Consider the following 26,829-nt stretch of genomic DNA (forward strand, 5'->3'; position numbering starts at 1 on the left):
AAATCCCCCCTTTTCTGTGGATTCAAACTAGTAATTTCTGCTTAAGCAGTTGACAGATTCAGTTGTGGCAATACTAAAGTTCTTGTAAGTTGTTGAGGTGTTGATTCCATTAGAGATTTTGCTGAGATAGGAAAAGGGAAACCTCTGCGATTGTCGGGTGAAGTCTCTTAGTGGTGGTTGTATGATTTCATATGCTACAGTTGAGGCATGCCTATGTATTTCCCTAATGATGTCCCGGTATTTCGTACGAATTATACCAAATGGTCCTTCACTAGTTTATTTGTCATACAAAGAAAAGCAAGCATAGATTCTGAGAAGTTCTGACCGTTCAAGGTCTAAGTATGGTGTATGGCATTATGCAGAATTTCCTTATTGGAAGCAGAATTACTGGCATTTCCTTATTGGAAGCAGAATTTGAACCTAGTTGAAGTTCTTATGAAGGTCTTTGTGTGGGGTAACATTTGCTTATTTCACTGTTGTTGCTTCGATATATACACAATTTGCTTTGCCGGTGTTTTGGGATTGGCGTGCTCTTTTCTGTGCATTGGGAGCACAAGTTTACCCCATTGACTTCTGGTAAAGGGCTTTATGAGAAGATTATCTGCTTATAGTTATTAAACTGAACATGTCTGTAGGTATGTCTTAGGTGTTGCACGGTTATAGTTTCTGTTGTAAATCGAGCAGAATGATCTTTTCCTAATTCTTCTTTAAGAGAGCATTTATGGGGATCGTGAAATTTCTAAAGAAACCAGAGCTTTTGTTTGAGACTATATGTGAATGCTGCCAAAGATAGGTAAGGGCTGAGGAATTGAAGGGGGCAGGAGGCATTGGAGGAGGAAGCGATAAGAAGTTGTTTTCGGCCTTCTGAAAGTTGAGTTTGGTAGTAAACTAGTTTCCATTCCAAGACTTGACATGTAGCATTTCTTTCTACAAAGCTGGTGATTTGTGAAAAACTTGTAATCTTTGTTCATCATGTTGGATCTATAATAGCAGAATGGCATTATTGCTGTTATTTATTTGTTGTTATGCTGTGAAATTACTGCTGTTATTTTATTTTGTTTCTCTTCTTGTCTTTCTTGTACTTATCTCTGCATTCCAAATGAATCCAATGAACATATCCCTCTACGTTCAATAGAAGGTATTTGATTTGTGGAGAAAAAAAAGGTTTAACTTGTACATGATGTGAACAGACAACTCAAATAAAAAATATATGTTCTTTCCTGAGATAGTTGGTCATTCAATAAAGAGAAAACTGTACGACAAGAATGACTTTAATTGTAAGAGAATAAGAAATAAGGTAGATGGGGACTCTAGCCCTTTGCGAATAAAGATGTCGAAATATGTGGCTGGCTGTGAGCGCACAAAAATCATCTGCTCAAGATTAACGTTAAATATAGAGGGCATGACCGTCTTAAAAATCTTAAAAGAATATGCTTATGGCGTTACACTCTTACACTAAGAATAGATAGTTAAAAAATATGCCTCCAATACAAAAAACTAAGGGCCCTTTGTGGGGCGGCCGAGATCAAGGAAACAAACAGACATTTCAGAATTATGGAAAGAAAATTGGCTATCCTTACAGGACAGGAACAGTCAGATAGATGCTAGCTAGCATGTTCCAGAAAACCCCTTCAAGCACGCAGATAAGACTTCCTTTCCCCATCTTCGCTGCATAGCCGGTTTAACTTTATGGTAATTTTTGTGACAAGTCAAAATTAATTAATTGTATTCGTCGACTAGACAAGACGGATGGTGATGCGCTTTACTGATTGTGGCAATAAATAGAAAGATGAGAAACAACCTCCATTAGAAATCTTCAACCAGTTGAAGAAATTGTTCAAGCAGCATCTAGTTCTTCATCCTCAGCATCTTTCTCCTTCAACATGGTCCATTCCTGTGTCTCTGAAGAAACAGGGGGCAGGAAACAGACACATTAGAGAAGTGCGGGCATTTTTTCTCGAGGATGTTAAACTACCAACTCTCAATAAGATTACAAAATTTTAGACGCTACGGTAGTCTTTGGAATATAGAAGACACGAAACTGTTTGTCAAAATCATATTAACGAGATTAGGAAGTAGATAGATATAATCAAGTATCGGGCATAGGAAACAAATCACTCACTTGGCTTGTCCGCAATTGCTGCGAGCCGTCTCTGAAGAACCGAGGCCATGAAGAGGAAGATGGAACACATACCAAACATGACGGTAATGGGGAATGCATTGACCTACAAGCGTGCAAAAATTATTAAGCTCCAGCCATCAGACTACAGTAAGGGATTTACTTCATCAAGCTTGTTATCATCCAGATGGCATAATCAAGTAAACTATGTAAACAATGCAAGCGGAAAAGAGAAAAATGAGGAGACATGGGGGTTTAGAGAAGTCATGTGAAAGAGAGAAGGAATACGAATTAAGCCAACAGCTATTCATGCAAAGGGTAAATATATACTGAAGATGAAGTGGCCGTACATTATAAAGGACGATGCAAACAAAGATGTTTAGCGGGATTCGGAAGAAGTTCATGATGGTGCTTCGAGCCTCCTCAGGGATGTATTGGGATCTCATCTTCATAATGGATGGCCAGAAAATTCCTACACAAGCTTCGAAAGTACAGAAGCCAAGAAGTTGAAGGCAGCCTGCAAATGAGATGCCACCCCCTTTCACCGTTGGAGTAACTACCAAGAACTGAAGCGATAAGAGTCAGATATCGTCCATCAAGATAAATTCAAAGAAAGAGAGAAGAGAACCTGAACATACATTTGTCAATATTGGAAGCAAAAGAGATGCAGAAGAAATAACAAATACAATCTGCATGTAGCTCTCCACTTTAAGCGAGTTGCGAGCCAACAAGCGAGCAGCGATTGAGCTCCCCAACATTGAGGCCAACATGAAAGTTGCAAAGATAAAACCATGAGGAATCTCTTCATCATTTGGACTCAGAGCAGGTGTCCAGAGGAACACAAATGTATACATCGAACCTTCAAAGAGAGATTGTATAGCACCAAGCAGTGCAATCTTCTCATCTGCCAATAAAAATCAGTATATGAGGTTCCATTATATTATTCACCTCATATTTCCAGGTATTAAATGAACATTCAAGAACCTATAACTGCTAAATCTCACTTCCTCTATACTGTGGCAGTGCTGCCGAAAGATCTTTAGTCAGTAGAAGATTTACACTTTTAGAGGATCAACAAATACCTGATGCAATTGCTACAGCCGCACCCTTGAATTGAGTAAGCAAGTCCTTGTTCTCTGAAGGGTCCCCGTAGTTTTCAGTCCAAGATGATAATATTACAGCCATCCCAATTGCTAGGAATATGGCAGCAGCATCAAATGGTGATACAGGCCCAAGATTCAAGGAGTCAACTAGCAGGTTTCCAAACAACCCCGATAGAATAGCAATAAGACCATTGCCAAGGAATATAGCCTTGGAGAAAGTTAATGAGAGCCACTGCTGATCAAAACCCCTCTGCAAATGTATGTGTTGTATCCATGAGTTCAATCAATAACTATAAACCCATCCATGTCTGTAGTTTACAAGAAAGAGAAGCAAAATGGGATTGCAGACATTACATTCCATCTTATATTACATTTTCTACGTTCAGTATCAGCAAACTGAATCTTTTTACAACTGCAAAAGGAAAAAGTTTATCCTGAAACCGGACTCTAGTAGTTTGTGTTCCTAGGAGCACACAACAAATAACTGAACAGTCCAAAAATGTTTGCCCCACAATATCACAACTCGTGAGATATAAAATGCAGATCAAAACATCTCCAGCATATTTGAATGTGAATCATATTCTACATAATGGCATAGAGGACAGCGACAAGCTAATGCATACGCATATAAAATACCAGATTCAGAAGTTAGGCAAATAGCTGTAGTCATTTTCGTGTAAGGTCATCTAACCTTGAAGTGTTCTGCCACAAGCCATGACTCAAATGCAGAGAACAAGAGAGAAGTGGCAATACCACCCAAAACACGTCCAATCATCAGTACTTTGTACTGAGGAGAATGCTTGGTGATGCAGCTCAGTATATACGTGATGCAGTAAGTAACACATGCTCTCTTACGCCCCCTACAATTTCAGAATGGAACTCAATGAGCAGAATTTCAGTCTGAAAATTAAACAAGGTTATTTGAAGAGGGAAACTCACTGTTTATCTGCTAGAGATCCAACAATGGTTCCAAATAACATGGAAGACCCAAAGCCAGCAATGAAGAGCTGTCCGATTTCACCTTTCCCAAAACCATAAGTACTGTAAAGGTAGTAAACATATGGACCTTGCAACCAGTCACCCGCTGTTTGTCACAGGGGAAGCAATTATCAGAAAAAGGAAAATTTAATATTTACACATCCCTCTAAGAACTAAAGAGAAAATTGCCCAGAGGGGTTGAGCTTTCTTCAAAAGGCAAAAATGCTCAAAGTTTTATCTGGTGACATGAAAAAATGATTTGACAGAGTGATGTATATTGCATTAACTTAGAATTGATTGCCCTTCATTCATGTACTGGATTTACTAGGCTATAAAATACAAAGGGAGTATAGAAATGGGAAATGAAGCCCCTCATAAGCCAATATAGGTTGCAGTTTTGATATTATAGCAAAACCAAGAACAGAAAGCACATGATGTCAGGATTACCGACTTAATAACTTAGATACATAACTTTTTATATATAAATGCTCAATGTGTTATATCTTAACAGATAAGGTTCATATAAAGCCTTATAAAACGTTGAAATAACATCTAATGACATAAGAAAGCAGAAAAGAGAAACAAAAGCACAAGCAACTACAATTTTAAACTTCAGGTATTTAATTCAAAGCAGAAACACTGTAAAATAGGAACAACATAAAAGAAATTTGATTCGTAGGAGCATACTCTCCTCGCAGTCCGCAGCGCACTACATAATGGCGCAGCTTACAAGCTGCATATGCATTCTACCACTAAAACAAAAAAGGATAATTAACTTCACTTATGTTGGATCACTCTCAGCAGACAAACATAACAAGGATGGATCTAATCCAACATAAACAATAACCTCAAAACTTCTTTCAACCATTAATGAAGTCACGTTCACAAACATCAGATCCAACCAAGAGCACTTCAATCCCATAATTTACCACCAGATCACACACAAGGGCTACAATAGACATAAAACAGCACCCTACTTTACTACATCATCTTAACATTGGATCTAGAACCTATCGCAGGCTAACAAAAAATTCGTACAATTATAATGTCACATACTTTATACTCGTACTTCCCATCAAAATAGAACAGCAAAACTACACTCATTTTCCGACCTCAAATCAACTAGATCAATTAAAAATAGACACACATTCCCGAATCGAACAGCGCCAGATCTGAGATAATCTCACAATTTTACCTACCCATCATGAGAGAATAAACGAGCAAGTAATTGTTCTTGAAGGAATTGAATGCCGACGAAGTATTAATCCGATCTTTGTTACTCTTACTCAGCTCCAAGGCCGCCACCACCGCCGCCAACGCCCCAAACACCATATAGTAAAACAACTCCATTTTCCCCTAAACCAACACACAATCGTTTCTCCTTTTTCTCGCAGAGAGAGATCAGAAAGTGCAAATTCTCTCTGAGATATTTCTGTATCCACTCACGGAGCTATGAGATATGTATATATATATGTACACACATATACACACAATAGAGTGTGTTTGTGTGTAGGTAGGTAGCTAGCTAGCAAATACGGACGCGGTTTTGCTTATGCTCTCGCTCTTGGAGTGGCGTGTGAGTGATTGTGATTTTTCACTTTGTTTGATTGATTGTGTGCTTACGCCACTGTCCCCCGTGACACGTGGCTAATTCTGGTCTGTCCGATTGGTGTCGGTGGTTAGACTTTTAGCGAGGCTACAAATGGATCTCGGGCGGGGAGTGCCGGTCATGGATTTTGAGACCTGTGGATCTAAACCGTCCAATTCTGTTTGTGGGGCCATCTTTCTATGGGCTTTTTGGGCATTATCCACTCAAGATTAGTCAAGGCCATTAATTACTTGATTATTGTATTAATTTCAAAATAAACATAACTATCTAATTTAAATTAATTTTTTTACTTAAATTAAAATAAAATAGGTGTATAAGTTCCAAATATGAAACCACACATTTGTTTTCATTTTAAAATTTTCCACTTATTCATCAATAATAATCTATATTATTTATTAAGTGTGAGGAGAGTAACCACATTTGATTACAAAAATATACATTGAGAAAAATATCCTTAATCATTTAGCTTTTTCTATAAATTTAAAATCAAGAAAAATTATTTAAGAAATATCATATTGATTATTTTTATTTTTATTTTTATATAATTAAATAAAAAATAAATTATGTGCATGCATAGAGTCTGATAATAATTTATTCCTATATGTTGAAGCCACCGCACTAGATTTTTTTCTTTTTTTTAAAAATATATTGATACCTAAAGCAACTAATATCACATCATGAAATATACATTTTAATAATCTTTCTAAATCAATTAATAATTTCAAAGCAAACAAAGAAATACACATATATATATATATATATATCTAAAGTAGACTAAACACTTATATTTTATACAACTCAAAATTCACCATCTATTAATTATGAGACCTCAATCTTACCAATCAAGTATGGGATGATTCAAGAGTAGTAAATTAGAAACCATTGGGAGATGAAATCGAAAAAGAGGATAGATGTGTCTAAATATATTAATAAAATGCGAAAGAGAAATCAAACCGGGTGTATAGATAGGAAATGGGGGGTGAGTACTACGAGAGTAGGCAGCAAAGAAGTGCATCACATTGATAGTGAGAATGGAGAGCTAAGACCTACCACGATTTACTTGTCCGATGCCCGCCCATACATGTGTTTGCCTTGAATTTCTAAATGGATGGGGACTCAACATCATAACTCTTTCTCCTAAAACAAATAACTAGTCCAGTCCAGGACCATCCCCATTGCCTCAACTATCAATCTAAATAACCCACATTTGGGGGTCACCATCCATGTTTTTAGCCCGTAAACATCATTCAAATAAGCATCTCATGTTGATTGCAGACAATGAACTTGTATAACTTGTAAACTGAAAAACCTCCTTTCTGCAACAATTTTTATAGCTTTTATGAAGTCAGAATGTATATAAATACTAGCAAAATCGCAAGTCCCATCACAACAAGATCCAAACTATATTATGTATTGTATTCAAATCTTGTTTTATACTCATTCATGTAATATTTTCAATCAGACGTTCTTGATGGAAGTAGTTGTTGTATAAATAGATGGATGTGCAGTAATCATAATCTGTAAGACAAAACCCATTCTAATATTTGGAATATATAGATTAGGACCCCATCTCACGAAAGGAATAGTAGTGTGGAAGTGTACCGACAGAGAGCAATATTCTTGTTTTGGAAGTCTAGTCTGCCTCTCCCATTGACGTGATACAAACGACTTCACTCCGTACTTCATTAATAAATGCTACCTGCTAAGACCTATCTACTTACTACCTCTATTTAACAAACCCAAATTTTGATCGCAAGTACGAAATTGAATTTAATCAAAGGAAATCTCTATCTTCTTGTCATTATTTTAAACAAGAAAAGTAACGTCCCGCGTTCATAATTATTAAAATAATAACAGATCTATAGTTGTAACGAGTTTTGAAGTGAATGTAGATCTCGTAAACCTCGGTTTGCGTTGTAGAATTTAATGCTGGTGTCCAATCGTTGCATTCATTATACAAGAATGGGTCCATTACATCAATACTTTTGTGTTTATATTTTACATCCTCAAAATGTGTATTTATATTTTAGTAAGAAGTGGGGGATAATCGTGTAATTAAACCAATCCCCAGGCGCAGTGATGTAACTTATGCTAAAGGAAATGCATGAGATCAAATGACTTCTACATGGACTATGGATTCGACCGACAACATGGACATGCAAAGGGAGTCTCTCCTTGTGTTACCACAGAGCAGAGAGGCATTATACACCAATTACTGCCTCCTAATTGACTCAACGGCAAAAGCATCATATTGTCTTCTAATTAAGGCTCCTTCACCTTGTGAAAAAACAGAGCAGGCCTCAATGGCCCGATTCACAAACTTAGAGGAGACTGTGATATTGTACCGGACAATTACTACATCATAGACCATAAAATAACCAAGCAGACAACTGAATTAATTAAGGGTGATTATGCATATAGCATGCTGCTTTCACAGAGAGCCAACGAACTTTGGATCACGATTTACAATTATTGCATGTTCTGAATGACATCAAATGATCAAGTGCTATGCAGGTCCCGACAAGGACTTAATAAAGAGTACGAGAACACCAGCTGAGATTAAACTCGAGACTAACAAAAGCATAACCAAGTTGTTGAGATTTCTTTTTTTAAAGGAATATAACATATTTCACTAATAAATCAGAAGAGAACAAAGAAATCATCAGAATTCTCTCTAGCTGAAATTCTTTTTTAGGAACTAGACTAAAAGGTTCATACTTGGTCGAGTAGAACTCATGAAATCAAGTTGAACAATTTCAAGCTCAATCGAAAATACAACAAAAGTTTCAAAAAATAGGTTTTTCATAAAACAAAGTCAGATATTAACCCTAAGGATGAAGAAATCCATTGCATACCATCACAAAGTTAGTGTAAAGCTTCATCATAAACACAAATGAAGTAAGAAAGAAGAGGCAAACATACACAGCACATACAGGAAAATATCATTGAAGAAAAACTGGCAAAACCTAACACTAAAAGGACTTGAACCAAACCTCAATGAGTAGCAGTGAGAATACAGAAGAACCGATCCCGGCAAAACACAATGGCCTGTGCTCAGGCAATCATCATAATCTCATAATTCATTCCAAAACCAGCCAGATCTCTGGGCAGCCCATGTACAGAAATCCTTCCTGTATTCTGTGTATCTTGTATCAAAGATGGCCTAACTGATGAGAACAATAAGAAAAAGCTGTTCTTGTCCTTCACAGTAAATAGGATTGCAGTTTGTCTCACACAAGAATCCTTAGAGGTTGGAACTTTATATAGCGTCAGAGGCAGCAATCTTCAAACGGTTCATAAGGTAGCTTCGGATGTTTCTCCAAGCCGATACATTGTGATTTCCTGTTGCTTGAAATATCGACGATCCTCTTCATCAACAAGTACAAGGTTCAAGTAATATTTCACGCTAAATTTGTTGTTGATGTTTCGATATGTCGGAGTTAGCTCATAGGGGCTTAGGAACAATCTGATTGGAATTGATTCGCCTGTTAAAGCAAGTGCTTATCAAGTAAATCATCTTGGTTATCAAATTATGATACATTTAACAGCTGATAGCAACAGCCAAAAGTTGTTTGTAAGAGCATATTATACACAGGCATGTTGTAAAGTAAAGAATAGTTCTTAGCGTACCTCTGACTGGAGCACCATCCATCAGTTCAAACTTTGCAAGTGTCTCTGTCTCAACATGGGTGTTTGACCCTGATCCCGTTGATTCTCTGCGTCTAATCTCGAGATCCATATTTTTAATCTTGATTCTTACAAGAAGAAAATATATTTTGCCAATAATAACATCTTTCAGATGATACCTAGATATTGAAAACTCCAATCAGCAGCATTCTTATCAACATCTAAAAACTCCAATATAAGAGGGCAAAACACACTATGAAAACAAGAACTATTTGATAAAGAAAGGGTTTTCAGATCCTTCAGAAGGTATTTAATGATACTACTTCTATACATCAGCCAACCAACAAAGGAAATAGCCTACAATAGACCTAGGTTGGAATAACCCCACAGGAAATAGCCTACAATAGAACTGGGTTGGAATAACCCGAACGACGCAACATAATTGAGTATAAACAACCAAAAGCAAAGGCATTTGTATTTCACATTTTTCAAATACCATAATTCAGTTGTGCGCCAAAAGAGTGGTAAATCAGAGTTAAATTAGACAAAGGTGGTAACTTACTTGCTCTTATTGTACTCAAACTCAATATGAAGGCAGTCTTCAATTCCAACTTCCATCTTACAAATACAAGATAAAAGATTACTGACATATTTTATATAAGGAAAAATATAAGAGAAATTAATCTACTAGACATGTGCATAATGTATCATAAACCACAGGTGAATCATGGTTTCATACATCCTCCCTATCATTTTCACTTGACAAAGTTGCATAACTATGGCATAGCACACCAGTAATGTAACAGGTAAATAAGAAACAAAAAATACCTTGATGCTGTTGTTGATTGATGGAGGAGGGCTATAATTTCGAACCTGATCCATGAAAGACAATGGTTAAATCAGCTTGAATAGATTAGAGCAACTCAAACTCATCGGAATCATGATATAAAGTTTGAATGCAAAGAGAAATACACCCTCCCCAAAAGGGATCACAGCAAGAAAATATAGATAATATAAGCTAGTCCATGCCATAATCACTACTTCTTTTTTAGCATAAAACTAACCAGGTTCTATTGAAGTACTGGGTATGTTAGAGGAGTAGCTGAAGAAGTGCCAGTTCTAAGTCCTTAAGTAACAGACAAAGTTTAATGATCCACTGTAATGATGTCTCTAAGTATACATAAAGAGGAATCTATACTTCAATAGCAATGGTGAAAAATGTAAAGCTCTCACAGTATATTGTGGCAATTATGTAAAGATTCACATCTAAGAAAATAATAGTATGCATATAATTCTTAATTTTACATCAAGATCTAAATTAGTGATCTAATTAACAAACATTCAAAAGAAGTGTGGACAGTGTTACAGGTCCTCAAGATGCACAAGACATCCAATTAGGATAATATGCATGTTCTCTAGAGGGTAATAGAAGAAGGGTTTTACCACAAAGTCTTGATACTGCACTATGCTGCCAGCATAACCCCGACTTATTGTCACTTTTAGGACATACCTGAAATGCGCACAAAAGTTCCAAAATGATATTTAACATTTGACACTTGAAAGACGACATATCAAATACAAAAGCCAGAACATGCAGAAAATGCAAATACTGGACACAATTTCTATATTTGTACACATTGAAATCTATGTTTTGCAACAGCAATGATTTGAGAGCTTTTTGACAAGCAAAAGCTTCAATATCATTTTATACTGAGACAATGAGACTCCTTAGATATCCAGGAAAAATTCCACACAATCTGAAACCAACATCAGAATACATTCTCCAGAAGTTACTCAGAACATCCAGGGATGCCATATGATCATCAATATACAACACAACTCGGATAGTTTAAGAAACATAAACTTTAAGAAACTAAAATCCCAGGTCACATCAACCGAAGCCATTCTCTATTCCTAGTAGTTAGAACTTTTAACCAAGACCGCTATAAAAGAGGCTATTAAGACTCCAGCGGATTCTCAGGATGCCTAACCTTGCCCAAAAATTTTGAAACAGATCTCTTCCTTTAGTTCATCTTGTGCTTCCTCAAAGCAGGAACAAAAAGTAAAAGCATGGGCCATGGATCTCTTTTGCAAGTAGATGAACAGCAAAGACAAGAGTGTATTCTACGGATCTATTTAGGACACACTGAGCAACTCACCTTAGCCGCACATTTACCCCATTGTATGTCTCATATGGCATCTCGACGGTAGAGAATTCAAATGGAAATGTTTTTCTTTCATATATTTCTCCAGGAACATCCAGTTCGCGAACTATTACAAGAAAAAAAAATCAAATATATATCAAAAAGAGAAAAAGTCCTGCTCACGAGCATGCGACATTATCGCACAGGACACTGCATACATGATGGTTAAAATTGAAATTCTCTGAAATGGATGATAAAATTTAATAGTCAGCATTATGCATTATAAAAAGTTCAAAAGCTACATACATAGCACACAGCAAGCAAGTATACAGCTTAAGCCAGAGACATATTGCATAGCAAGCTGGTCTTGCTTCCAGAAGATTGATAAATTATTTGTTCTTACCCAGAGAAGTGAAGTCATAGAAGTTGCCTCTGTCAAAGTACATTTCTGCAAACAAGAGAGAATGTTGAGAAACATACAAGCAGAAGCCTATGTGGTGAATAGCAGTATTCTTTTTCAAAATTTGATATATTTGCCGCTATGTCATTTCTTTTCGGTTATGCAAAAAGAAGTCCAGCTATAAATGTGATTTGAAGATCAAGCAGTGATCTCATAATACAACTCGTACATACCTATCTGGCCAAGAAGCTCAACTTTGATTCCATTGTGTTCAACCTTCTTCCCTGAAACTGGTTCAACAGAAATCTGAAACGATGACACATGATGTGCATCACGATGATTAAACAAATCTTTACTTAACAATGATCTTCAGCCCTAAATTGGTAAAGGTAATATCTGTGGCACAATATGATATACCTTCCCAGATATCGTTTCTTGACTTTGAAAGAGTGGGACCATTACTGTTTGACCATTCTCCTTCTTCAGTGCCACCTACAGTAACATGGATTCAGGGGATATGAAAATCTTGAGCCCGCCTAGCTGTATGATAAAATTGCTCACAAGAATTTATTGCACCAATAAGCAACATAATTGTAGTTAACCACTCTAGCATTCAAAATTAACAATCAAAAAACAGTACCTAAAGTTACTATCACTGTTCATGCACACCACTAAGTATCAGAAAAATGCACCATTGCTCACAGATATACAACTATACACAGCTCAAAAGCAAATATGGAGCGTTTTTTAACATTCATTCCGAACCCATCCCTCGATGTACTGCAATTTTCCATATTATACCTTTTGAGATAAAGCAATTAATAAACTGGCTACCTGATTAGATTGAAAAATCAAGGCACCCTTGGTGTGTTACTTTGACCCAAAAGAGATTCTAGAAGTTCAGCAAAAACAATAAAAACAAACCTGCTTTCGAGATTTTCCATCCGAAAATGTAACTGAAATGTTGCATGCCGGCTTAAAAGCACCAATTATATAATTCTGAAAAACAAAAGTTGACAATTTATTTCATACTAAAAAGTCAATTAAGGCAGATGAAATAGAAATTTAGAAGCAGGAATAAAAAAATAGTAATAATAATAACAAAATCCCTAACAGAAAACGTTGAAACATTACCATTGCTGAAATTTAACCCTAATTCAATCAAACCCCAAACAGGAACACCTGCAACAAATTTCGTCCACAGTTCAAGCCCCAATTTTAACAGCATATGAACGAACAATTACAAAAGATCGCAGCCAAAGAACATAAGCACCACTAAAGCTTAAACTGCAATACATTACGTCTCTTGAATAACATAAATGTAAGAATCCAATAACATAAATGTAAAATTCCCACTTCAAAACCCTATAACAATCCAAATCTTTTTCCAGCTCCAAATTCTAATATCATCAGAATCAGGAAAGAAATAATTGCATACGTAAATTCAAGGATTCATCTTACTTGAGAGGAGATAGAAGGTGTCTCACAGAAGATCGAAGAGCAGTGATCTGAGTCGACGACGATAAACGCGATGACTACGAGAGTTTGAGAGAGAGAAAAAACTAAACACGTTAAACTCCAAGACCTGACTGTTCAACTACGGAGTGTTTGGTTGGGGGACCAAAGGAAATCAAATTCAGTCTGTTTGTTAACTCAAATAATAGGACATTAGGACCAGATTAAATCCAATTTAGATAGAAATACCTATATATTTTTTCGAGTTCATAGAAATATTAAGTCCTACTTTAAAAATCGGAATTGAAGTTTCTTGGAAAATAAAATCATAAAACATATTTATTATATTAATATTATTTTATGTGCATTTGAGTTCAGCAGTACCATAATGGTCGAATGAGCTTCTCAAAAGTTCTAAAATCAAATGAGACGATGTTAACACTCCAATTTTTAAGTCAATAGCTTTAATTACTAAAAAAAAAAAAAATGAGATAACTTAAAATAGTATCTCCAGATAACTTATTTTGGTATTAGCTTGCATTATTTCAAATTCTTCCCATTCTTTTTTAGTAATTCAAGTTATTGACTTAAATATCGGAGTACTGACTTTTATTTTGTATGTTAATTTTTTTTCCTTTGATTTTAGAATTTTTGAGATTTTTTTTTTTAATTATTGTGTTGCTATTAAACCTTGGTACACATCAATTATAATTTTATATTTTTTTTGTAGTTATTTTTCAAAGGGATAATTACACTCCCCTCCCCTAAGGTCTGGTGTAGTTACACGTAGACCCCATGTGGTTTGAAAAATTATATTTAGTACCACTAAGTTTGCTTCCGTCTAATAAGTTAGTCCATCCGTTAGTCAAAATTTACTAAATTTATTAATATTAACAGAAAAATTGAATGAAAATTGAAATATTCGATTGATGTATTACTGACTTATTATAGGTCAAACAATTTCTTTTGGATTAAATTGTCCTTATAATGGTGAAGATATACCTCATCATATGCATTAACGCGTGAAGACATATGAAGGTAATTTGATAATAAAAAGATTTACTTGACCTGCAATAAATTAGTATTAAGTCAATTGGGAGTAAATATAATTCTTTTTTTTTTATTAATATTAGCAAATTCGTGAATCTTAACTAACAAAAGGACTTATTTATTAGATAAAAATAAACTTTAGGAGTGTTAAATATAATTTTTTAAATAAAAAATAAATTATATACAATTATATCAAATCTGAAAAAAGGAGAGTGTAATTATCCTTTTTTAAATGATTAGCTAAACAAACTACATTAAATAATTAATTGGTTGGAGGCCATACCACCTCAAGAGCCACAGGTCTCTTATTGCATGAGAATTTGTGAGGCCCAATTTTCGCCATTTGAACCATGGGGGTTTTGGAAAACTTCTATTATATAGGAGTTCTATGATAATTAGAAGTGGATAGTCTTTGTGAAAGGATTAAAAGTAATAAAAACTAAATTAGATATTATTTGGAGGGAAAAAACAGAACTTCTTGCCCTATGTGACCGTAGCAGGGAGTTTTGAGGCAAAATATAGTGCTTTATCTAAAAGGAAAACTATTAAATCCTAATATTTTATTTTTCATAATTTATTTTCCTGAAAAGATTATGAAATATTTTGCAATTGTTTAATAAGTATTAAACCATCTCACAAAATATTTTGAAGAAACTTATATACTCTAAATGTAGCTTTTAATACAATAATAAACACTTAACCAATAAATTCTAATAAAAATTTGCACGTGTACATTACATGTAGAAGCGTAGCATAATCACAAATTGTTGTCCTAATAATTAAGGACTTAAGATCAACTATTTTTTACACCTACGACGTAGGTTCAAATGCTCGATAAAGTGTTTGATAATATTAAACGTACATTCTATCTTGTATTGATTATCACGTTGGTTAGATTTTGATTGTCAACGACTATAAGTCAATTGTATAAAGCCTAACAAACACATAGATATTAATGACAATAAGTCAATGATAAAGACTCTAACAAATACATGATACAAGCGGAATCCTCCTTGACTGACATGTTTGTGAAGCGCCACCCTTATTTTTTCATTTTTATTTAAAGAAAAACATAATATGTAAAATAGCATTTGATCATAAAATAATGGACACATAGCACATCTCATGTACTAAGTTATGCAATTAATTATTGTAAATTAAACAATTAACAAAAAAAGCTTAGAGACTTTTTTCAGAAATGTACAAGTATATGCTATGGTGTAATCTTTTACAAGTCAATCTAATAATTTCAAAGACCCAAAAAGCAACATCTGAAAAAATGAAATCATCTACACCAGTAAAAAATAACAAAAAGAGGCTTCCAATTATCGGAGCCCCGAATTCAATTCAATAAAACCCGATTCAATTATCATGAATATGGACCGAACCCGAATTTTCCCTTTCAACGGGTTCAACATCAAATTTGTCCAACGAAGCCTTTCTACTACTCCTCGACTTCAAAAATCCGTAAAAATTCTTGATCTCCTTCATAGGATGAATCCCGTTTTGCCCTTCCTTACCTGACTCCTCCGTTTCATCCACAACCCGTCCAGACCCGGACCCACTCAGCCGTCTCCTGACCCTACCCGCAAGGTCGGTTTGCAGTGCCGTGATGACGGTTTTCAATGCCCGGCTCGGTGAACCCCGGTTCGATATCATGATCTCGCAAATCTCGGCCGGACTCAGAGTCGCCCCGGTTTGGAAGATCTCCTCCACTTGCGGAAACAATTTGTGATCTTTCAATCCTAAATGACTGCTGGCTAAACTTTTGAACGCGGTAAAATCGCAGAGGGGGAAGTTGATGTGCACGTCGATTCTGCCGGGGCGTAGAAGGCACGCGCCGACGTTTTCCTTACTGTTCATGGTGAAAATCATCACTCTCTCTTCGCCGCAGCAGGAGAATATTCCGTCCATGAAGTTCAGGATTCCCGACAAGCTGACCGCCGATGATTTTTCGGCCAGGTAGCGGTCCAGATCCTCGATCACGAGTATGGACTTTTTTGTTGTTTGGAGGAGGAGGTAGTTCAGATCGGCGTCGTTTTCTACTTTGTGCAGATTGATTTCGTAAATGTCGTAGCTCAGGAACTTCGCCATTGCAGCTATGAATGTGGATTTACCCGTACCCCCTGACCCGTACAACAAATAGCTTCTCTTCCAAACACGGCCTAAGCGGTGGTAATACTGCCTGGATTTCAAAAAATTCTCCAAATCGGATTTGATTCTAGTCTTCAGATCCGCGTCCATGACGATGGTTTCCATCGTCGCTGGATGGGTGAACGACGTCGATCTCCACCGTCCATCTCTCTGCAGTCCGTTCTCTACGTTGACGTACAGTCTCACCTCTTTCCTCTTCTGCTCAATCTCGTCAAACACTTGATGAATATGTTGCAAATAGGGAACTAAAATCCTGCGTTTGTCGTTCTTTCTGATCTTCAGAACGAGCGACTTAACGCCCTTTTCCTCGCAGTTCTCGATCTTCCAGCACACTCTCGCGCCGAGGAAGTGATCGGCGATAGTTTGATTCTCGTCGAGAATCAGATTGATTTCAGTGGACTTAGAGCCGGAGAAGAGGTTCGCGAATTCGGAATCTTCAACGCAAGGTAGAGAATTAAGGTACGTGTAAACCTTTCGGTAGAGTTGATTTTCCTGCATGTTTTCGTTGAATTTCGGCACCCTGTAGAACTGGTATACATAGGATTTTCCTTCCAAGAACTGCCAGCCCCTTTTCAAGGAATGTATTAAGCTTGTTTTGGCCAAAAATCTGAAAACCACAATCAGGAAAACGATGGAGAAAACCAGTAAAGCGAGATTTGCGAGAAACATGATGGTTTTGGAGGTGAGAATTAGTGGAGTAAAGGCAAAACCGAAAAGGGTCTCCGATTAATTGAAAAGATTATGGGCAGAATGATTGATCAAGTGATGAGAGTCTGGGAAGCAAAGGAATCGAAGGTGGGAATCATTGGCATTAAAGATGGATCACGATGAATTTATTTTATCTTTTCGGGTTTGTAGTAGGGGAAAATAAACTAGTTATCAAGTTTGAAGGAGGAATGTTGAAAGGGTCTATCTAAATGGTCTGGTGGATTTTGGATTGAATTTTGTGGAAAAAAAAAATAATCGCCGTCACACGGCAACTGCTGGATTTGTGCTTATTCAAATATTTTAGGTTAAGGAGAGGGAGTAGTCTCGTGTGTGTGAATTTTCTGATGCACATGTAGCTGTTTTTCCGTGACTGGGTTTAGTGTGTGCTTGACAATGGAAAAGGCTTAACATAATTTTATTGACAATCAGTCAATATAGACATGCATCAAGATCCTTTTATTAATTCGAAATTTGTGATTTTTTTTACATAAAGGTAGTTTCACTGTACTTTCTTGCCATATTTGATGTAATTATACATAATTTTTATGTAATTTAAAAAATTACATTTAGTACTTGTTATATTTATTATTATCAAATAAATATATCCAGCTTTTATTTAAATATTGAATTTATTGATATTAGCAAAAAAGTTGAATAAAAATCATATTTACTCTCGATTGACTTGCTACTTATTACAAATTAAATAAATTTCTTTTGTTGGATCATAAAAGATTTATCTATGTGTAATAAACCAATCGGGGTAATTTTCATTCAACTTTTTTACTAATATCAATAAATTTGGTAATTTTAACTAAAGGAATAATCTATTTATTAGATAAAAATAAATGTTAGATAACTAGATTGGATTTTTCAAGTCATATAAAATTTACGTATAATTATATCAAATTTTTCAGAAAAGATGGTGTAATTATTAAAAAAAAAAAAAATCTCAAATCACTCTAAATAGTTAACTATTTGTGTCGGTCGCCTAATATACTTTTATGATTAACTAAAAAATATAACTGTTGTTATAGGAAATAAAATATTAGTACTAAATATTTTTTTGCAACATATGAGCAATTCCAGTGAGGACATTCCATGTAAAATTGTAGTTCAAATCAAATTTAATTACACGTAATTATTAAACCAATCATATCTAAATAGAATTTACTTTTCATATTAATTGATCGGATAGGTGAAATCCAATGTAGCCAAGAAGTCATGGTACAATAATACACTCTCAAATCAAGTTAATGGCAATGATGAATGTCATTATGGTGGGTGGACTTAAATATAATATTGAAAAATTGTATATCTACAATTATAATTTGCAGAACGCCTAGTGTAGGAAATTAAGTTTAAGGTTTTCTTTTACAATAGTTGTGATTGCTTGTGATTTTATCTTAAAAAAAAGTTGAGACAGAACTAATGAGTTTAGTTGAAATGAGATTTTTATTAGGTATATGATCGGATTTAAAATAAAAGTGCAATGATGATAGTTTATGTGATGGGTAAAAGGTGTTAGATAAAAAGAAAAAATGTAGTTCATATGTGATTTGATATATCTTTCGTAAGAGCAGTGAAATGAGTTTTGAAATATATAATATCATATATATATATGTATATATATACTTTTTCAGGCATAGTTAGATGCTTTTAAAAAAAGAAATTAGTATTATATCGAATTACTGATACAAATAATAGATTATAATAACTTTCGATTCAACCAATATATTAAGATGTTTGTAAATAAATCGTGATAATTCGCATCAAGTGAAACAAATACCCACATGTTTAGTGGAACTAAAACTTGTTTATAGGACCTTAAACTTAACCACAATCATTAGATTAAAACATCATTAGTTAGATGCTTTTGATTTATTAGTCAACATTTAAGCGGATTTTGGGTTTGCTAAGTCAAAGATCTAGGTAATTAATTTACTACTAGCCACTTTTTAGCATATATGTATATATATATATATATGTGTGTGTGTGTGTGTGTGTTTCTGTCTGCATTATTTTCTTGAGTAGAGACAATATAGAGTGTAGAAATAGTGGGTGTTGGGGTTTGGAGTAGCAGTGATAGTTTAACTGTATCTTGATTCTTTTGTTGGGGTAGCGTCACAAGCCTAACACCTATTTCATGTTCCAAATATTAGAGTCTGCCTGTTGTTTTCTGAAAGCAATTGTCCATTTCATTTTTCCGGATGGGCCTTTAATTCTCACCCTAATTTTGTAAATCAAGAAAAAAAGCTGAAGATATTCCATTAGTCTTTTATATTTTGTAATTGGCGTGGAATATTTTCATTACATTATATTACATGCCCAGATACTAAAAGGAAAGGAATGATTACATCTAAATTCATTGATCTATGTTTTGTTTACACAAACTACCATTTTTTTATGCATAATTACAAAAATCATCATTGACAATCATAAAATAAGAATAGTTTGTGTATTAATGTTGATATTATTGCAAGGTGTATGTGCAATTATTAAGAACAGAAGTGACATGTAAATGACACTGATGTTTATATTGAAATGTATATATAATCATCCAAAAAGTAGAAATGATTTGAATAAACAAATAATAAATTAGAGGATGTAAACATAATTATCCTAAAAGTAAATTAAAGATGAAGGAAAGAAGAAAGTCTTTTAGGAGTCCCTTTTTAGAAATAAAAAAAAAAGGTGGTTATCATAATTGCAACTTTATCCCTTGTGTTGGGCTAAATTACTTTGACTCCAAGGAGGGGGCAATTAGTTTTGGACATGTTGGTTGTTGGTTACCCCAGTTCAAACTTTTTGAATATAGTTTTGGAGTGCGATTGTCGACCAATTCAAATTCAACCCCCCACCCACCCTTTCCGCTTCATTGCTCCTTCCTCGGTTTGACCGCGGAATAAAAGGAAATGTGATGAAACCGCCGAGTGTGTTTCTTCAATTAACATGTTTTGGTTGGACTGATGGTTTCTATCAAAATATTGGTATTAACGCCTTTCCATTCACATTTTCTTTTCATTGTATACGTGATTAATATGTTATAGTTTAATCTACCAACGAATTTGATTCATTGTATGTGATTTACATTTTCTTTTCATTGTTTATAAAAACACTAAAAATTTCAAAAAAAAAAAAAAAGAGAAAAGCAAAAGAATAGAAGATAAACAAATACACGCATCGTTTCTTTTTGGCCTTGGTGCTCGCGCATCCTAATTATAGAAATGCCCATAATCTTTCTTTTAAAAATAGAGATTTTAGTACTTTTGTACATAATTGAATTCAAACATGGCTTCATCAGAAAAACAAATCTTACTCTTAGTAGCATTGTAAATAAGCAGCAAGAAAAGCAACAACCATAACCACCACAAAGCAAAATGCAAAAGAACATGAAGCAAATCAAGAACCATAATGCAATTGAAGTTGATGAATGAATAAGAATACATTAATAAAATTTGAGAGAAGTTGGGGTAACCTACTTTAACTTTTGTGATTGAAAAAGGAGGAATTTGTGTGTGGAGGTATGAGCTTCAAAGCTCATCATTTGACTATATTTCTAGACGAGTACCAACAACTTCTGTTTGTCACTTGTCAACTTCAACACTCAAATAACAGCTCCACTCAAATCACAACACATTGTCAATTCCATAACTCTCAAGCAAAATGCACATCATATCTGACGTGAAAGGATTTTTTTTTTTTTTTAAAGTTTAATTAGTTTACTGGAAGGTAACTTAATAATTTGGTATGAGAACTGTCATAAATAATGCACATTGTCATTTATGCCCTCTTTAAAATAGTTAATTATTTTGGTGAAAGAAAACAATAATGGAATTATATAAAAATAAAGGGCAAATTATGTAAAAAGCCAAATAAAACATCCACTTTAGACGCAAAAAAGGGTTTGCTTTTATAATTAGTATAGTCAGATTACTTTTCAGGTTAAATCATACCTATCAGTCTTAAAATTTGACATTATTAGGAATAATCTTAATTTAAAAATTGCAAATACCCCTTATATGTAAAATAATTATGTAGTATAGACGATGATGTTGACATTATTACTTAACCATTACTGTTTTTTTTTTTTTAGAGTTTGAAAAATGTATTTAAAAATAAGGGGTGAGTGAAATAAAGAATTCATAAGGCATATTAGTCCATAAAAATATTTTATTTTTTTCTAAAAAGTATAAAAATTATTATTTCATAATCTAAAAGAATATTTGATAATTTCACCACAAAATTAGATGAAAATCTAATGAAGACTAACAAAATGAAGCTTATTGTTAGACAAATGTTAAAATTAGAGGAGCATTTATAATTTTTTAAATGATAAGATAGTTATGTTAAAAGCATTAAGATGATGTAATTTGTCTTAAAGATATTCAACAATGTGTATATATATTCTGCAAATGTCATCTATCCACGTATTCTAATTTTCTTTTTTGCATGATATCTCGGGTTGAGGAGCGGATTAACTCTTCTTCTTCTTTTTTTTTTTTTAATTATTTAAATCTATTTTTTTATTTTTTCTAAAAAAAAGTCCATAGCTTTTTGAAGTTATAAAAAGAAAAACGTGTTTGAAATGTATTTGACACCCCGTCTGTCATGTTCAATATCGTATTTTCTCTTATTATTATTTTCTATGTTTGAATAAAAAAAATGTCATGTCTGATACGTATTTAAAACGTTAATATATTCAGTACGTGTCAGATATAATATTACATAATTTTTTAAAGTATTTACATATTATAGTTAAAATAAAATGCCTTAATTATGAAGGCAGGAGTCATGCTTGGGGACGTCACCACATCAGACATCCGATGTCAAAGGTGGGACAACCACAAATCATGGTCATCATCATTGATTAAAACCCAAAGGTAAGGTAATAGTTATAATACTGCTCCCATTAATAATTTGGAGGCCACATCTGACAAAATTTAAATACTGCAGCACCCCTAATTTTATAAAAACACTATGTAAGAAGTTATTTTTAAAGTAAACTTTTAGCATCTTACAACTTAAAAAATATTTTATAGGATATATGAACTCATGAAAATATTTTCAATAAGCTGAGGCAAACACCCTCTTAATTAGGAGTTGATATGCATTTCTTCTTGCTAAAACCGAAAAGATGATTTTAAAAGTTAACGCTGCATTTGAACAATGTGTAGACTTCACTCAAATTGTTGACAAACACATTAATCATAGTTTACCACACTCAAATTCTTTATAATGAAAGTTAATTAATTAAACTCATTATAACTATCCAACTGAAAAAATCTAATCACGACAACACGCTCATTTCATCAAAATCAATGCCCAACACATGCCTAATCCAGGTTGTTTGAAGGTGGTGTGCGGGGACTGTCAGTATTATACCAGTCGGGCTGCAAGGGAAGTCGCTCTGTGGTGGTTGGAAAGCCGAGTGAAGCATTTTTCTAGCTAATATGGCTAATCAGTCGCGCAATGTAAGCCAAGCTCACTAGTGAAGTATGAATGAAAACATATAAAATGAAGTTTTGGCATTATCGATTCACAATCCATTTGAATAAATACTTGCTTGGATAAGATGGTATGAGCTGGGAATCGATAATCGCCAAGCAGAATCAAAATCCTCGAGTTGTCCCAAGATGATGAGCAGGTCAACAAAAAGTGAACAATTTTGTAGATCCTACAGCAATATTTCTAACCAAATATACTGGAAAGTAATCACAAGCACTTGGTTACGCTTCATTAAACAAGCAACAGGCCTAGTGCAGAGATATGAGAAAGTACATGGAAATTAAGTATCTTGGGCTTCCGATTGAAGGTTCAAAATTTGGGAAACGACAAGTTTAGATAGCTCACTGATCGCAGCTTGGACCTGATAATCATCCGAATCTCTTTGCCGTGACCATCCTGATGATTGTTGCAAGCTTAATCTACTATATTCACTAGCAGCAACCTTCGTCTTGGTGGTTGTAGCAATGACTCTCTCCAAATCTGCCTGTGATAATGGCCTTGGCTCCTAAAGATAAAGATCAGAAGAAAACCAACATGATGAGTAAATCTCGACATATGGGCCTCTTTGTGACTTGATGCATTCATGTATCACCAACAAGCACCAATATATAACTGAACATCTCTGCAATATATCTAGAGGCTCGATTACTGCTGAAGGCAATTGAACTGTAAAGATGGTGCACAAACAAGAAAGAAAGAGATAAAATAATGACCTTAGACGGTTTTCCAGCTTTCTCATCATTAAGCAAGTCCCGGATGGGGAAGTACGCAGCCTTTTTGCAGAGCTCAAGAAGATCTGAACCAGTGTAACCATCGCATAGAGCAGCTATGTGGTCATAATCAATGCCATCTTCAACCTTCTCATCCTTTAATATAACCTTCAGTATTGCAACCCTCTCCTTACGATCAGGTATCCCAATTTCAAATGCCTGAGGAAGTCGCCGAAGAATTGCTTCATCAAGTTCTGATGGACGATTGGTAGCAGCAAGCACCATGACCCGAGCATCTTCTGCATGAATAAAAACATGGCATTAACAGAAAGACCTTATCTAGCATAGTAATCAATGAAATTTGGACATGTTGGAATCACCAGAACTACTCTCTAACTTTCAGAATTAAACTAACACTTATTACATAGCAGAAACAAGGGGGAAAGAAAAGAAAAATCCTCCAGAGAGATCAACAGAAAACTTACGGTCAGTGGTGAAACCATCCCACAAAGCCATAAATTCAGTCTTCATGTTTGTTAGTGCTTCATGGTCAGTAGACTTGCGCTGGCCCAAAAAACTGTCCACTTCATCGATGAAAATAATAGCTGGCTGGAGTTTGTAGGCCAAGCTGAAAACAGCAGCCACTGCATATGAAATGAAACAAAAGAAATCATTACAAGAAACAGGAGATCTTAGAAACCCCTATATTCAAATCTTACAGGCACAAACTATCACTAGAAGTTCAAGTGAGGGACATGTGGTAAAGACATATACAAAAAGATGAAATAGCCAATAGATAGGATGAAGGAAGAAAAAATCACTATATTCTTTTCACTTTCCCTTTCAGGAGCATAAGAATAAGTTCAGTAGTAGTAGGAGATATTATTTTGAAAGAGAAGCAAAAGGATGAAACTGAAAAGACATTATTTTAGTGAACCAAAAAACAATCTGATACCATTAAACAAAAGGAGTTTGAAAACATTCAACTTGAATCAGAAACAATATAAATTATTAAATTAGTTAAATGAGCAGGCAATTAACCCAGCATACTTCAACCAACGAATTGAGAATCCCTCCATCTTTATACACTTGAAGATTAATATTAAATCAGTCAAAGAAACTAAATTGAACCAAGACAGCAGACTTGTGTCAACAATAAACAGAACTCCGCGGCATCCATTTAAAAGCAAGTCTTACAAAGACAAAGCCAAAAGCCCTGAAACAGACAACATCCCAATGCAACCCCCACCCAGGCCCATTCTTCTTCCATTTCAAACAAAAAACAAATAGCAATTAAATGTACGACTCAGAACTATCAGATACACAATTGCATCATTCATAACCATTAATACACTGAAGGGAAAGACTTTCTGCATCTCTTTTTATACTCTGAATAAACATGATGCAATAGGTGGTGTAAGAGGGAGAAAGCACTTTACAAGATGAATGAAGTATGAGCACCTAGTTTCTGTGCGTCGCCAAACCATTTGCTCATTAAATTGGATATTCTCACGTTAATAAAAACCGCCCCTGATTCTTTTGCGATAGCTTTGGCAAGCATTGTCTTCCCAGTGCCAGGTGGCCCATATAACAAAACCCCTTTTTGTGGACCAAGAAGCTTCCCATGAGCAAATAGCTCAGGTCTTCGTAGAGGAAGAATCACTAGTTCGTACAATGCTTGTTTAATGGCATCCAATCCCCCAATTGAGTCAAATTTCACATCTATATGGTCCGGATTGACAACATCACAGGCTATAACATCCTACAAAAATTTGAAACAGATGAATCATAAGCACAACAGGCATACACCTAAAGATATCTGGCATTAAAATAAAGCTTAAATTTACAGTGAGGATGAACCTTTTCCTCACCAACCAGATCCAATATGTTAAAATTTAGCTCTTGAGCATAAAACGGTTATTTCAATTGTCAGGATAAGTTATGAGCAATTGGATGGGAACATAAAAGGCAACATTATATTACCTATGTGGCTTCTATATCCCATACTCATTTCACATGGCAACTTTGAGGAAAATATGCACAAAATTAACCCGAGCTAAAACTCGGCAAATTGCACTATTATATTTAGTTAGACCACAATTAGAGGCAGCCGTAACGCAACTCCAAAAATCAAGGTTCCGTTGTTTCATGGTTCTAAAAACAATATAATATAGCAAGCTTAAACCAAGCCAACTCTACTGCATACTTATAGCTTCACTTGCATCATGTCATCCAAAATTTCAGGCCACCATATTCTTCTTAATTATTTCGAAAGAAGCTTACCCCGAAAACATCATTACCAAATCTAAAACAAGAATGCCCCCAGCCAAAACCACATGAAACTTGCCATTGCATTGAAAGTGCAACCTCCTAGTAAATACTAAACCATATAGTTCAAATTGAATTATTGCTAAAATAGTCATCACAACCAAAACTGTTAATTTTTGCGTTGCCTTTCTTACGGAACTCAAACCACATACACCACAAAAAACATATATTATTTGCCAATACGTACGAAATTAAACAATAAAAAAATTCAAAGCAAAACAGAGCAAAATAACAAAAAGCATAAGATAAATATATCCAACAATACAAAAGAGAATCCAAATAATAAAACCTCATAAGGATTGGTTTGAATGAGAGGTCGGCCTAAACGCTTAGCAATTTCCTTCTTGTGCTCTATGGCTTTCTTCGCTGCTTCGCGGTTAGGGTCGAGATGCTTCAGCCCCACGAACAGCACCAAACAGCTCAGAGCGGCGCTCGCCGCATACAGTTGAATTTTTCCAAAATTTTTCTGTCAATTTTTGTTTTGCTTTTCTGTAGATTTTTTGTAATCTTGCTAGATTTTGGAGGTTTGGGGATTGGAATTTAGAATGGCTAAATGCAGTGGAAACTTTTGGAGGCCACGAGACGACGCGAGAGGAAGTTTCGCGGTTTATTTACGGACTTACCCTTTCGTGGTTTATGGCAGGATTTGACGGCGCCGTCGTCTTTCCTTTAAGTTTAGCTTCTGTTTCTTGGGCTGTTTATGTGGCTCAATAACCAATGGGCTCGTACATGTTCCAGGCCCGATGGGCTCGTACATGTTCCAGGCCCAATGGGCTCGTACATGTTCTAAAACTATGTCGCCAACGTGCCCAATTCTTAGTATTGAGTAATCTTCGTATCACTACTTTGTCCACACATCACCTGCGCGCGGACCAATAACATGCAAGGATAATTACATTTATATTCCCTGACCTTTGATTTATTCATACAAATTACTCT

At 35.0% G+C, this 26,829-nt stretch overlaps 4 protein-coding genes across 5 annotated transcripts; all 4 read right to left on the reverse strand.

Annotated features, from left to right (window-relative positions):
• On the reverse strand, nt 1,332-5,775 carry LOC105166764 (molybdate-anion transporter). Of its 2 annotated transcripts, XM_011086240.2 has the most exons (9): nt 5,400-5,588; nt 4,162-4,306; nt 3,914-4,082; nt 3,202-3,472; nt 2,758-3,023; nt 2,470-2,685; nt 2,123-2,225; nt 1,802-1,902; nt 1,332-1,668 (listed from the first exon to the last, which is right to left on the reverse strand). In XM_011086240.2, exons 1-8 carry the CDS (start codon nt 5,548-5,550, stop codon nt 1,838-1,840), a joined length of 1,386 nt encoding a protein of 461 aa, XP_011084542.1. In that variant the 5' UTR covers nt 5,551-5,588; the 3' UTR covers nt 1,332-1,668; nt 1,802-1,837. The 2 variants fall into 2 exon arrangements, with proteins under 2 accessions (XP_011084542.1, XP_011084541.1); XM_011086239.2 differs by having other exon boundaries at nt 1,332-1,902; nt 5,400-5,775.
• Nucleotides 8,623-13,615, reverse strand: LOC105166765 (vacuolar protein sorting-associated protein 26A). Its single transcript, XM_011086241.2, has 12 exons — nt 13,442-13,615; nt 13,115-13,162; nt 12,905-12,979; nt 12,398-12,472; nt 12,214-12,286; nt 11,984-12,028; nt 11,596-11,707; nt 10,880-10,946; nt 10,265-10,309; nt 9,999-10,054; nt 9,440-9,615; nt 8,623-9,294 (listed from the first exon to the last, which is right to left on the reverse strand). Exons 2-12 carry the CDS (start codon nt 13,115-13,117, stop codon nt 9,104-9,106), a joined length of 918 nt encoding a protein of 305 aa, XP_011084543.1. The 5' UTR covers nt 13,118-13,162; nt 13,442-13,615; the 3' UTR covers nt 8,623-9,103.
• LOC105166766 (AAA-ATPase At2g46620) lies at nt 15,614-17,753 on the reverse strand. Its single transcript, XM_011086242.2, has one exon. The coding sequence runs from the start codon at nt 17,306-17,308 to the stop codon at nt 15,848-15,850; it is 1,461 nt and encodes a 486-aa protein (XP_011084544.1). The 5' UTR covers nt 17,309-17,753; the 3' UTR covers nt 15,614-15,847.
• LOC105166921 (ATPase family AAA domain-containing protein 1) lies at nt 22,844-26,673 on the reverse strand. The gene is made up of 6 exons (XM_011086442.2): nt 26,620-26,673; nt 26,180-26,356; nt 25,024-25,324; nt 24,048-24,206; nt 23,566-23,861; nt 22,844-23,357 (listed from the first exon to the last, which is right to left on the reverse strand). The coding sequence occupies exons 1-6, from the start codon at nt 26,671-26,673 to the stop codon at nt 23,133-23,135; spliced, it is 1,212 nt and encodes a 403-aa protein (XP_011084744.1). The 3' UTR covers nt 22,844-23,132.

This window comes from Sesamum indicum, linkage group LG7 (assembly GCF_000512975.1).
Source record: "Sesamum indicum cultivar Zhongzhi No. 13 linkage group LG7, S_indicum_v1.0, whole genome shotgun sequence".
Lineage (NCBI taxonomy): Eukaryota > Viridiplantae > Streptophyta > Magnoliopsida > Lamiales > Pedaliaceae > Sesamum > Sesamum indicum.

Coding starts and splice junctions, on each gene's coding strand:
- LOC105166765 (XM_011086241.2), bottom strand. Junction 12,029..12,213: donor TGAGCTTCTTGGCCAGATAG/GTATGTACGAGT, acceptor TCTTGTTTGCAG/AAATGTACTTTGACAGAGGC. Junction 10,947..11,595: donor GGGGTAAATGTGCGGCTAAG/GTGAGTTGCTCA, acceptor TGCGCATTTCAG/GTATGTCCTAAAAGTGACAA.
- LOC105166921 (XM_011086442.2), bottom strand. CDS start 26,673: ATGTACGAGCCCATTGGGCCTGGAACATGTACGAGCCCATCGGGCCTG. Junction 23,862..24,047: donor GGATGGTTTCACCACTGACC/GTAAGTTTTCTG, acceptor TTATTCATGCAG/AAGATGCTCGGGTCATGGTG. Junction 23,358..23,565: donor AAGCTGGAAAACCGTCTAAG/GTCATTATTTTA, acceptor CTTTATCTTTAG/GAGCCAAGGCCATTATCACA.
- LOC105166766 (XM_011086242.2), bottom strand. CDS start 17,308: ATGTTTCTCGCAAATCTCGCTTTACTGGTTTTCTCCATCGTTTTCCTG.
- LOC105166764 (XM_011086239.2), bottom strand. CDS start 5,550: ATGGAGTTGTTTTACTATATGGTGTTTGGGGCGTTGGCGGCGGTGGTG. Junction 2,226..2,469: donor TTTGCATCGTCCTTTATAAT/GTACGGCCACTT, acceptor GCACGCTTGTAG/GTCAATGCATTCCCCATTAC. Junction 1,903..2,122: donor AGCAATTGCGGACAAGCCAA/GTGAGTGATTTG, acceptor CTGTTTCTTCAG/AGACACAGGAATGGACCATG.